We start from the raw sequence: 12483 nt of genomic DNA, 5'->3' as shown, positions 1-12483 counted from the left end.
TTTCAATCTTGGGCATTTTTAACTATGTATGGTAATAGAACATCAAGCATTAAAGGATACAATTGTTTGCACTAATGTTGCGACTTCCCTAAAACTAAGGAGACATCAGCTGTTTCTTTGTACGCCCCTGCAGGGTCATACTGTGTCATCTCAAAGTGGAAAAAAACTGAAAGCATAAAGGATAATAACATTTTTATCTAACCCATCTAACCCACCCAGCAGTAATCATGCTAAATAATGCTGTGTTATAAATGTTGATTAAAGCTAACTGAAGCTGCTGTTGTTTTGTTGAAAGTTCAAGTTGTCTTTCTTCCTCTCTATGCCATCTCCATCCACTGTTGAGTTTTCATTCACATCTCCAGGTTCCACCATTTGAAGTCAAACCATTTCCTGCGGACGTTGGTGCCACAGTGCACCTCTCCCAGCTCTTGGTGGTAAGACGTGAAGTCATCGATGAACGTGCAGCTGAGGCCCAGGCCCTCCAACAGCGAGCACATCTCAGCCTCCAGGGCACAGCGTCCATTCACCTTGGGGCCAAAGGGCTTCGGGATGCCGAGGTTTTTCCCCAAGACGATCATGTTCACCTGGAAACAGATGTAACAGATCATAAGTTTCACAGTGGTGCCATCAGGTCTTTGATTTATGTCATATTTAAAACTTATGAGTGCTTTAATGCCAACCATTGGAAAAGTATAACAGTTAATTGTGAACGCACCATGTCAGGATAATAAGCCACTGCTCTGGGTTGTTGGCCAGCTTTCTCCCATGGCCTGAAAAGGATTGGCACGTCGATGATGTCCCAATCAACCAGACCCAGCTCTCTCTTCAGCACATCCCTGTTCCAGTCGATGCAGCTCTGGGAAGGTAAACAGTAAAAATACATCATCCGTTGCACCAACTGTACAATACACAAGTTTTAAAACTCATTTTTGTTCATTACATCCTGTAACCACGTAACAGTAAAGATAATCTTAATCTGGACTACTTTTGTTGCAAACAGTACACTCTGCAGCCAAAAGTATGTGGACATTCCTGCTAATTAGATTAGGTTCAGCTGCCTCGGACACACCCACTGCTGAAAGGTCCATAAAATCAACCATACAAGAATGCAATCCCTGTTGGCAAACATCTAGTCACAAAAGGACAGTAACGTTCAAGTGACTGCAATCTTTCTAGTAAGCTAGTTTTTACAAATGTCATGTTTGCTCAATTTGCCCCAGTCAATTAAGTGATGTTATAATGAAATGCAATATAGCTTTGAGTCTAATATTACAATCCTACTTACCTGCACGTATTTATTTTGGGTGAGGAGACTGTCATTACTGAGTACCTCATCCACTGTTACTGGTTCTTGACCTTCCACACCTATTTGGAAATGTTTTCCAGAGTGAGCATTAAGAAAAATATGATGAGTTTGTAGATTACAGTAGATTTTGTACAGATAAGATTGTCATACAGGCCTACCTTCAAACAGTTTGGCTTGTCCATGTCCATCTTTCTGTAAGCCTTTGAATAGTTTGTAAGCTGCATCTGGGCTGGCCAGCAGCAGCCGGAAGCCCTGAGAACAGAAACACAAGAGGCAAAGTTAACACTGGCTGTCTCTATCCATACAAACCTACAATGTATGTAGCAACATGTTGATACCAACTGGTAACCACTAGTGGCTTCCTGTCTTCAAAGCATTTGATATTTCTGTTCAGCAGTTTAAGTTATTAAAAGGATATATTTACCTTTCTGTCAGGTGCAGGAACAAAAGTCATGAATTCATCTACGTGGCCGACAAGGAGCCAGTCAGTAAATAAGGCAATGGGCTCCTGAACTTTCTGAGCCCTCAAGAAGTCCTGAACTACTTTGGTCATGCTCCGTCCTCCAGTTGCCCTTAAACAAAGAGAGACATGCAAGTAAGTTCACAAATCTTTTGTCTTCTTCTTTACAGAGCAACAGCGAATTAGATTTATTATTATATGAAGAGCTGTTAATATAAATAATTAATGTTCTTCATAAGTCAGGAACTTTGTTGCAAACTCACGTAGGAAAGGCCACACCAAGGAGGATTCTGCCCAGTGGGTAGTTTTTTCCATTCACAATGACAGGAGGACTAACATCCAGATTACCGAATGAATCCAGACTGCTCACATCTTTTCTTTCAGCCACCCTCGTCACATAGCCAAAGTCAGGGCCCTGAGGACATGAAAGTGGTCATAGATCTGGAGGTTTTTCTGCAAATGTCTGATTACTGCACAAAAGATGTTGCTCACTTTAGAAATGTATTTCTTTCCATATATGTGCACTGGAGCTTTCCATACCACTAAACCAGTTGTGATGTCACAAAATACTTCTTACATGTTCACACACAAACACATGTAACAAGTCGGATGAATTAAACCAGAGACACCAGAAAATAGCTAAAGTCAACATTTTCTCTTCTTCTTCTTCTTTAAATAAATAAAAGAAGATAAATATAAATAAAGATACAAACATATCTGGGTTTTTTCAGTTGTTGCTTATTGCGGGCCCCTGTACAAAGAGTTCTTAAGAGTTCAGTTTCTAATGTAGGAGGGAGAAGAGTTCAGTTTTTATCTGACCCCACTCTGTGGAGGTGTTGTTTGTTTTATTCTTAATCACAGCTTCAGGATTAATGAGTAGTATTATTTTTGAGTTAAAAATAAGAAACTAAACACAAACTATGCCACTCTCAGAACTTTTCCATTTCCCTCAAAACATTTTGTATCATCAAACACTTGAGAAGAGAAATCTCACCAGTAGTTCATGTAATGGAAAGTCCACAAGTCCTCTATCTCGAGGGGAATCCAGAACAACAGGAAACTGTTGATGAGGTGAGTCAATGTAGCCAAACTCCATCTCATCCTGAAAAGTAGATGTAATATGAATTTCACCTGTCCTTATTTTAATAACAATAGGTTTTAATAACAATAACTTAAGTGATGTTTGAATTTAACTTCTGACTTCTCTGTGTATGTTTTATGTAAATCATCTTTTTCTTCTTTCTTATGATATGTTTCATGTGACGCTAATTCAAACATGACTTGCTCTGTTTTATTTTTTGTTTTTTTTTAAAGGAACACATTTTTTGTTGCATTTGTTGCTCTTTTTAGAAAAAAAAACAACCTTGGTGTACCTAAGTGTTTCTTCCTGTTTAGTTTCATAATAAAAACTGATTTGACCTAAAAAAATAATTTTCTTGCACCACCTTCAGCCACTGAATGACCTCCCACAAACAGTATAGATTAGAATGAGAAACAAATATGAAATTATTATGACAGGCAGAGCAGAAATCTAAATAAAAGTGTGACACATTTTGTTTTCTTACCTGAATCCAGCGATCTCCTCTGCTCACATAGTTACTGCAAATGCGAAGGTGGCACCCACTCTTTTGAACAAAGTTCTTAATTTGTTCAAGGAACGTGCTGTTATCAGATGTGCTAAAAATGTGACAACAGACAAAGAAGAAGTATTCACCACATTACCACAGTATTATGCAATTTTCATAATAATAATTTTCCAATTTTAAAATAAGAAATGTAAAACCACAAATTTGGGTACATGGATGTTGCTGTAAATCATCATTTGTGTGTGTCATCTTCTTGGTTGTATGACTATAGGATTCTGTCAACGCATTTCTATTCATCACCATCACCCACCATATTTATTACTTATCAGCCTGCCCTTACCTGCACACAAACACCTCTTCAGGCTGGAGGATGTTGGGTGTCATGATCCACGGTGCCACTTTGAACACGACTTTGTCCGTGAAAATAGGTGTCTCAGGGACATCCTGTTGAAACATGAGAGACGCTGCTGAGTAGTATTAAGATATATTCCTCTTCTTTGTCTGTAAGTCTAAACTAAACTTGACCTAAACACTATTTGAGTAAATAGACTCACTTTACATGGCGATTTACAAAATGTACCAAGTTCAGTTATCATGAAGTCATCATTTCATTCTTGATCTTGGAAACAGTGGTTCGACTAAAACTCTTATCTCAAGGTCCAACTACTACCTAAAAAAGGCTGCAGATCTTACTTTAGAGATGGGCTTTAACAGACTGAGGTTGATGGTGATGAGCCCATCAAAGTCTTTGTCAAGAAACTTGAGGCCCTCCACGTAAAACTTCATCTCTGCTGCGCCGCCGGAGTAAGGCACTTCACTGGACAGGGCTGCACTGTCTAGGAACAGTGGATATTCAGCTAGCCCCTCTGTGTCGTGGTCAGGTTTTGCTAATGAATTAAAAAAAGAAACATTAAAAAAGTTGCAATACTAAGGTACTTTACTGGAAAAACAACAAAAATAGAAATTGTTGAGGTGCATTAACTAGCCAGTTGAATTACATACATGTTTCGTCATCTGATCTGGGATTATCACACCCCTCATCTTTACTCACACAAGCTATTATTACCTTCTTTTATAAACCTGTAGACTCTGATAGTCTCTCCATCACCCTGAGAGATGTGCATGGTGAGCTTGTAGCCCTCTGGGAGCTTGGCGGGGCCTCTGGTCCGCAGCACCATGAGAGACATGTCCTCAATGTCTGTACGTCCACAAAGAGTTAATGTTGTTCACATATGTTGTTGAAACCAGGCACCATAGATTTGTAATCCACATGTAACAGATACATGACATTGATGTTCTTGATTGACTTTTTAACACAACTCATGCTACTGTATAATACCTCTTGGGAAGCAGACAGACCCACATCATGACTAACACTTTTATTTATTAATTTATTTTTAATTGCAGCTCTTCTGGTTTGACTACTTACTTACTTCATCAAGATGCCCTTTCTACTCGCACATTTGTAGTTTTACCAAACTGATTTAATATATCAGCACTTTAATCAAGTGATTTTGCAAAAGCAAATATGAGTGTCCCATTAATGCTGATAACGACTATGAAAAAGTTACAGAGGTAAGAAAGAGAGTGAAAGAGATAATTCATTGGTGAACAAGAAGCTGAACTAATTTACCTGATGCCTCTGAGATTAATCTCTGCTCCAAATCTGGTCTCTTCCAGTAGGTACGCTCACAGTCACAATTGACCAGTAGGATGGCTCCATGCCCATCAGGACCCCATTTCCAGGATCCCTAACAAGTTTTCAACAAACCAGACGTGAATGAAAAATCACTGAAAGATCTTGCTACAACGGACAAAAAGTAGATAAGAATGTGAAATGAAGTCAAAGGTTCAACAACATGCTGAAATCATCTATAAATACAGCCTAATCAGAGAAATGTTTTTTTCCTGTCAAGCATGATAAGTTCTAAATGGGACACAGGAACACCTTAAATGAAAAATAATATGCTACAATAAATTTATTCTATAAATACATTCCCATTCAGTCCTTTAGACTGGGCATGTGATTGTTTATCATTATTGTCAGAGTCTGAGCTCACCTTATTAGGGTTGTTCTTCTCCACAACACCGTCTCTGTCAGCATCCACATCCAGAGAGATCTCTGCATGGCGGACACATTTTACTCACAACTAAATATTCCAGATAGTGGTTCATATCACAGCACAGCTATTTTGTATAGAAATGATGTTCATTTTTTAAAATATAGACCGTTCCATTTAACATGTGAGTCACGTTTGGATTTTGATGTGCATTTAAACACAGCACTGGTCATATTGGGCTGGCAATATCAAAAATTATGGAATCACCAGTCAAACGCACAGTTGTTATAAATCTTTTTTTTTTCATTATTATTAAAATACATTTTGCTTTTTATGTTTAAACTTACCAACAGCTGTCAGATGGACCACTGCTTCCTCCAACTTCACTTGATTCTCATCATAGTATGAGATAGACAGCTTATAAAACAAAGTCACAAGTTATTTATATATACACAAGGTGATATTTCACAATTGTGAAATATTAAATAATTCTGCATGAAAATCATGAGTTGCACTGTACAATGCAAAAGGGAATAAATCATTAAATTAAGTCAAATGTACGAATGCTATATGGAGGGCCTGTTGTAGACAGAACTACATCAATGACTGCAGATAATGGTTTGGTTTCAGGTGCAAAATGAACTGATAGCTGAAATGCAAATATTTCAAAATCAATCCAAAAAAATATGCCTGGAAATTGCAAAAGATTCAACACTTCATATGAATGGTGATGAAACATGGCTCTCACATGAACTTGAATCATGTTTCTAAGTCTGCATTTTCTAATCTACAAACAACCCATATCTGATGTGTTATGCACAAAGGTGCACTTCTGTCCTATTTTACCTTGCTATCATTTTCTTCCTCACTGGCAGAGCTCATGGTGATAGATAGTACTGAATTTTCAATGAAATAGATGGGATGGAGGTGTATTATCCTGGGGAGACGGCGGAGGGGTATCCTGGAGGGGGAGGAGGTGCATATCCCGGGGAGAGGGGGGGGGGGGGGATCATGTCAATTTCACTGTCCACGCTGTGGACAGTGAAATTGACATTGGGAGAGGCCTTCACAGAGAAGAACTTGGAGCTTGGAGGAGCACCCCTGAGAACAAGAGAAAGAGAATATTTTGATGAATGTGAGAATACATATTTGTTTATAAATGACAAGGCTTGAATTTTGTAACAGGTGGCAAACCAAAGTGGCAGCTGTAGTCATATTAAGTTATTCAGTCTATACACTTTAATGCTTGGAAGAATGGAAAGTGGTAATCATATACTGTTTTAATTAAAATTAAAGCTGCAAGCAGCAATGGTTGGGCCCTCGCATATGCGCACACGTCGAAATGTGCGCACGTTGAAATGTGCGCATGTGGAAATGGCCACACCGTTTCCCCAAAATTCATCATTTTGATAACTGTTACTCAGGAAGTCTATGTGAACACACCTACCAAGTTTGAAGTGAATTGGATACAATCCCTAGGAGGAGTTCGTTCAAACATGACCCCTTGTCAACCAGGACGAAACACAGAAAATGGCAATTTTCAGAGTTCGTTGAAATGCGACCCCTGGAACTGACCTAAAAAGCCGAAACGTCCAAATTTGACAAAAATTGGACGCCGTACGGTTCACTGTAGCCTGGGGCACCAAGAGACTTTTTTGTGCGTCTGGGCATGTTACATATTCCCACCGAGTTTAGTACACGTGGGTGAAACGGTGGCGTGGGGCACCTCCAAAAACGCACACCTAGGTGGCGCTGTAGAGACATATGCGTGCGTGCATGTGTGAGACCCCGTGGCGCTGTAGAGACATATGCGTGCGTGCATGTGTGAGACCCCCGAAATACGTAATTTTACACCTGACATGGGGGGGACAGGCAAATTTTCGTGAGTTTTTGGGGGGATATGGGCCTTCAAAAATGCAATTTACTTTATGTCTGAAGAAAAATAAAAATAAAAAACAAAGAAAAATAATAAACATTAGAAATTCAATAGGGCCTCGCACCGCGTGCTCGGGCCCTAATAAACATTCGAAATTCAATAGGGCCTCGCACCACGTGCTCAGGCCCTAATAATAAACATTCGAAATTCAATAGGGCCTCGCACCGCGTGTGATTAAAAAAAATGACAAAGTTTCAGATTAGAAACTGCAGATAAGAAACGCATTAATGAATCAAATCTAAAGTTTTTTTAACATCTTTTAAAATAAGAATGTTTCAAGATTAGCGTGAATATCTTCAGAATAGACTAAAGTGTAACACAAGAACCCAAACAACTTGTAACACATAATCTGCAGTCCAGATGGATGTGTGGTTGTGTGTGTATGTGTGTAGTGCAAACAGATTAAAGTAGACCTTACCTGCTCGGGTTCACATTCAGCTCCGTGCCGACCACGTATACAACGCTTGTTGTCATGCCATAATCTACTCTGAGGGTCCGGGACTGAATCATGGCTGCAGTCGTTTGGCAGTGTGAGACTGAAGGTATCTTACGATTGCTCCGTTACCAGGATACGAGCAGAAGACGCAGATTGGTCTGACACTGTCTGTCATTATAAAGGCTGCAGGAACTGAAGCTTTAAACCTCTGTGTTCTATGATTGGTCAGCCAGCTGCCAAACCCCTGACTCACCTCATGTCACCTATCTCCTTCCCTGTTCTGTCTCTTCTTCCTCTCTCTCTATTGCCTCAAGATCTTGCTCAAGTCTGACTCAGATTACAGATATGACACAAAACGAAAGTCATTTCAAATGGCAACTTTCTGGCTTTAAAAACACTAAAAGAAACCAAGAGAAAAAATTGCGGTAGTCACTAACAGTTACTTTTTTAGACCAAGCAGAGGGGAAAAAATATGGAATAACTCAATTCCAAGGAAAAAATTATGGAATCATGAAAAACAAACAAACAAAAGAACACTTCAACACAGCAGTATTCCTTTGTTGCACCACCTCTGGCTTTTATAACAGCTTGCAGTCTGAGGCATGGATTTAATGAGTGACAAACAGTACTCTTCATCAATCTGGCTCCAACTTTCTCTGATTGCTGTTGCCAGAGCAGCTTTACAGGTTGGAGCCTTGTCATGGACCATTTTCTTCAACTTCCACCACAGATTTTCAATTGGATTGAGATCTGGACTATTTGCAGGCCATGACATTGACCTTGTGTGTCTTTCTTCAAAAAAATGTTTTCACAGTTTTTGCTCTATGATGCATTATCATCTTGAAAAATGATTTCGTCATCCCCAAACATCCTTTCAATTGATGGGATAAGAAAAGTGTCCAAAATGTCAACGTAAACTTTGCATTTACATTTACTTGCATGTTTTCCCTCAGGCAGTCGTCTTAAATCTTATTGGAACGGCACCAAACAAAAGTTCCAGCATCATCACCTTGCCCAATGCAGATTCGTCATTCATCACTGAATATGACATTCATTCAGTCATCCACAGTCCACGATTGCTTTTCCTTAGCCCATTGTAACCTTGTTTTTTCTGTTTAGGTGTTCATGATGGCTTTCATTTAGCTTTTCTATATGTAAATCCCATTTCCTTTAAGCGATTTCTTACAGTTCGGTCACAGATATTGACTCCAGTTTCCTCCCATTTGTTCCTCATTTGTTTTGCTGTGCATTTTCTGTTTAAGACATATTGCCTTTTCTGTCTTGATGCTTTGATGTCTTCCTTGGTATGCTTGCCTTTAAGAAGATGGAAAGTGTGGACACCTGGCTGCATGGACAACAGACTACCTCACCAACAGAGCACAGTATGTGAGCCTCCTTCACTGTGTGTCTGACGTGGTGCTCTGCAGCACAGGTGCCCCTAAGGGTATGGTGCTCTGCCCCCTCCTTTTCACCCTCTACACCTCTGACTTTACCCACAACACCACCCACTGCCACATGCAGAAGTTCTCCGATGTTGGATGTGTGAATACAGGACGGTCATCAGGGACTTTGTCAGCTGGAGTGAGCTCAACCAGCTTCAGCTTAACACCAGCAAGACAAAGGAGATGGTAGTTAACTTCAGGAGGAAAATATCCCACTATACACAGATGAACATCCAAGGATCGGACATAGAGGTGGTGGAGAACTACAAATTCCTGGGTGTTCACCTAAACAAGTGTTAGTGGTTTGGTTTCAGGTTCCAATTAACTGATAGCTGAAATGCAAAAATTTCAAAATCATTCCAAAAAAATATTGCCCCACTGCCTGGAAATTGCAAAAGATTCAACATTTCATCTGAATGGTGATGAAACATGGCTCTCACATGAACTTGAATCATGTTTCTAAGCCTGCATTTTCTAATCTACAAACACCCTATATCTTGGATGTGTTATGTCATCGTTCACCTAAACAATAAACTGGACTGGACTGACAACACCCATGCTCTTTACAAGAAGGGCCAGAGTCGCCTCCACCTGCTGAGGAGACTGAGGTCCTTCGGAGCATGCAGGGCTCTCCTCAGGACTTTTTAGGACTCTGTGGTGGCCTCAGCCATCTTTTATGCTGTGGTCTGCTGGAGAGGGGGCAGCACAGACACGGACACGAGCAGGCTCAATAGACTGATTAGAAGAGCGAGCTCTGTCCTGGACTGTCCTCTGGACTTCATAGAGGAGGTGGGTGAGAGGAGGATGTTAGCTAAGACTGCATAGACTGTTTATGTAGGCGAGTGGTCCCGTTCTCTCATTCTGATGAGTGCAACTGAACTAAACGGCAGCTGTTTTCACTGTCTCACTTATCCTATTATAAGTATGTATTTAAGTGCACAAGCATATTGGTTGTATTATGGTAACATACCAAACTTGGTAGGAAGATGTTAGCTTAAAGTTTATGCCAGCTATCGCTATCAGGAATAACACACAGTGCTCGTTGTCTTGTTGTTGCTAATGTGTGAGACCATAGACATATATACATAGATATATATACATAGACGCCACATTGAGCGGGTTGGTTGTTGGTCGCGATACGTCAACGGGTCCGCCATATTGGATGTGGCAGATCTGCCGGTAAACTAATACAAGGAAATGGACTGAACTTCATAAAGCGCCTTTCTACAAAGTTCTTTAAGTTAATGCCTCTTATACACCCATTCACACACACACTAATATATCTGGGAAACAAACAGGCACCAAAAACAACGTATGTAACTTTTAAAGTGATGATTATAAATGTTTACTCCTTATGTAAGCACCAAACCAACGTATGTGTTTTTCTAATGCTGAGTGTTTACAGCTACTAATGTGTGTAACACTGTTACTGTGATGATAAATATTGAAATATGTATATTTAACATTTAATCAGTGTCTATAATAACCAGATCCTGAAATGTAGATGTGACATGAGGGTTTTCCGAATAAAGAGAAGTAAAGAAGTAAACATTTATAATCATCACTTTAAAAGTTACATATGTTGTTTTTGGTGCCTATTTGTTTCCCAGATATATTAGTGTGTGTGTGAATGGGTGTATAAGAGGCATTAACTTAAAGAACTTTGTAGAAAGGCGCTTTATGAAGTTCAGTCCATTTCCTTGTATTAGTTTACCGGCAGATCTGCCACATCCAATGTGGCGGTGACGTCGACGTACGATTCAGCGCTCAATGCGGCGTCTATGTATATATGGCTATGTGTGCGACAATTTGTTACTTCTATCTCAGTTACATTACATGTCTTCACATCATTTAAGGCCAATAGACAAAGACCTGGAAAGTTTCCATTGCTTGCCAGGAACAAATCTATTTTAAGCCAGAGCAACCAGGCTGGAATGTCTCAAACACTTGACCAATTCTAAACCATAAAGGTACCCTTTAATCCTCAAACTCTTTTTGTCACTACATCTACAAAGAGATTAATGCATGAGTGGGGAAAATTACACCTGCAAAATGTCTTACTTTACAGACAGACAAGCCAGAGATCCCAACTAGCCTTACCACAAAAATATAGAAGACTAACCCATGAGCATTTCCACGACAATATGGTCCATGAAGAATGACATAGAGGATTATGTCACCAAACAGTGCTGTTGTATTAAACAAAAGAAATCTGTGGCAGATCACCAATGGGAAGTGTCACTTCAAGCTCTCCACTTGAATTAGTCTCAGTAGACTATTTACATCTGGAGGCAAGCCAGCGAGGATATGAATACATCTTGGGCGTCATGGACCATTTCAAGACTGCAGCTGAAAAGATATTCAGTGACTTTATACCAAGGTTTGGTTACCCTACCAAGCTCCATCATGATCAGGGGCGAGAATTTGAGAACCAGATCTTTAAGACACTCGAGCAGTTGACAGGAGTGGGACATTCACAGACAACACCATATCACCCTCAAGGCAATCCTGTCGAGCAATCCAATAGGACCCTGCTACAGATGCTAAGGACACTTGAGGAAAAGGAGAAGTCGATGAAAAGAACATCTGCCTCAAATGGTGCACACCTACAATTGCACAAAACTTGAAGCAACAGGGTTCGCACAATTTTACCTCCTCTACGGTCACCACCCCCGTCTTCTTGTTGACCTGCTCTTTGATCTTACATCACAAGATGAGACAAAGTCACCTAGTAAAAATGCAGAGAAGTGGGCGAGGAGAATGGCCGAAGCTTATCAGTTAGCCTCTGACAACAACACTTACCCGCACTCTGCATCGGAACCTACTGCACTTGGTTAATGACCTGCCAGTAGACCTGCCACCACAAACTGGTCAAGAGGCTACTAGGAAGAAAGGGGAAAAGGACAAAAATGTGAGACTCAGAAAGGTCACAGATGTCAGATATGACAGTGATACAGACTCTGATGATGATCAGCCAAGGACCTACTATTAGATGAGGGCACATTCTGGGGAAGGACAAAAGACAGATGAGAGAAACTTCTCAGCAAAGAACCTGAAGCATATCACCTGCAGAGGAAAGAAGGGTGATGGCACAGCCAGAAGAATATCGCCCCCCTGACGTTCCCACATCATTCCAGACCGAGTGTGAGTTAGAGCAGACAACACCTGTTAGGAAAGACATACAAGAAGTCAATCTTCCAATAAGTAACTCAGAAACAGTCAGGCGCTCCACTAGGGAAAAAAAGCCTACAATTCAT

At 40.2% G+C, this 12483-nt stretch overlaps 1 protein-coding gene across 1 annotated transcript; it reads right to left on the bottom strand.

The window, feature by feature from the left end:
- Nucleotides 1–295: 295 nt before the first annotated feature.
- Nucleotides 296–7971, bottom strand: LOC104928080 (protein-arginine deiminase type-2-like). The gene is made up of 17 exons (XM_027278991.1): nt 7767–7971; nt 6382–6513; nt 6259–6325; nt 5760–5829; nt 5413–5474; nt 4986–5103; nt 4419–4550; nt 4046–4239; nt 3693–3796; nt 3332–3443; nt 2761–2868; nt 2030–2181; nt 1731–1878; nt 1465–1558; nt 1286–1365; nt 716–856; nt 296–584 (listed from the first exon to the last, which is right to left on the bottom strand). Exons 1-17 carry the CDS (start codon nt 7856–7858, stop codon nt 351–353), a joined length of 2040 nt encoding a protein of 679 aa, XP_027134792.1. The 5' UTR covers nt 7859–7971; the 3' UTR covers nt 296–350.
- Nucleotides 7972–12483: the final 4512 nt, after the last annotated feature.

Source organism: Larimichthys crocea, chromosome VI (assembly GCF_000972845.2).
Source record: "Larimichthys crocea isolate SSNF chromosome VI, L_crocea_2.0, whole genome shotgun sequence".
Classification (NCBI taxonomy): domain Eukaryota; kingdom Metazoa; phylum Chordata; class Actinopteri; family Sciaenidae; genus Larimichthys; species Larimichthys crocea.
The sequence above is the reverse complement of the archived record's forward strand: the minus strand, read 5'-3'. Positions and strand labels throughout refer to the sequence as shown.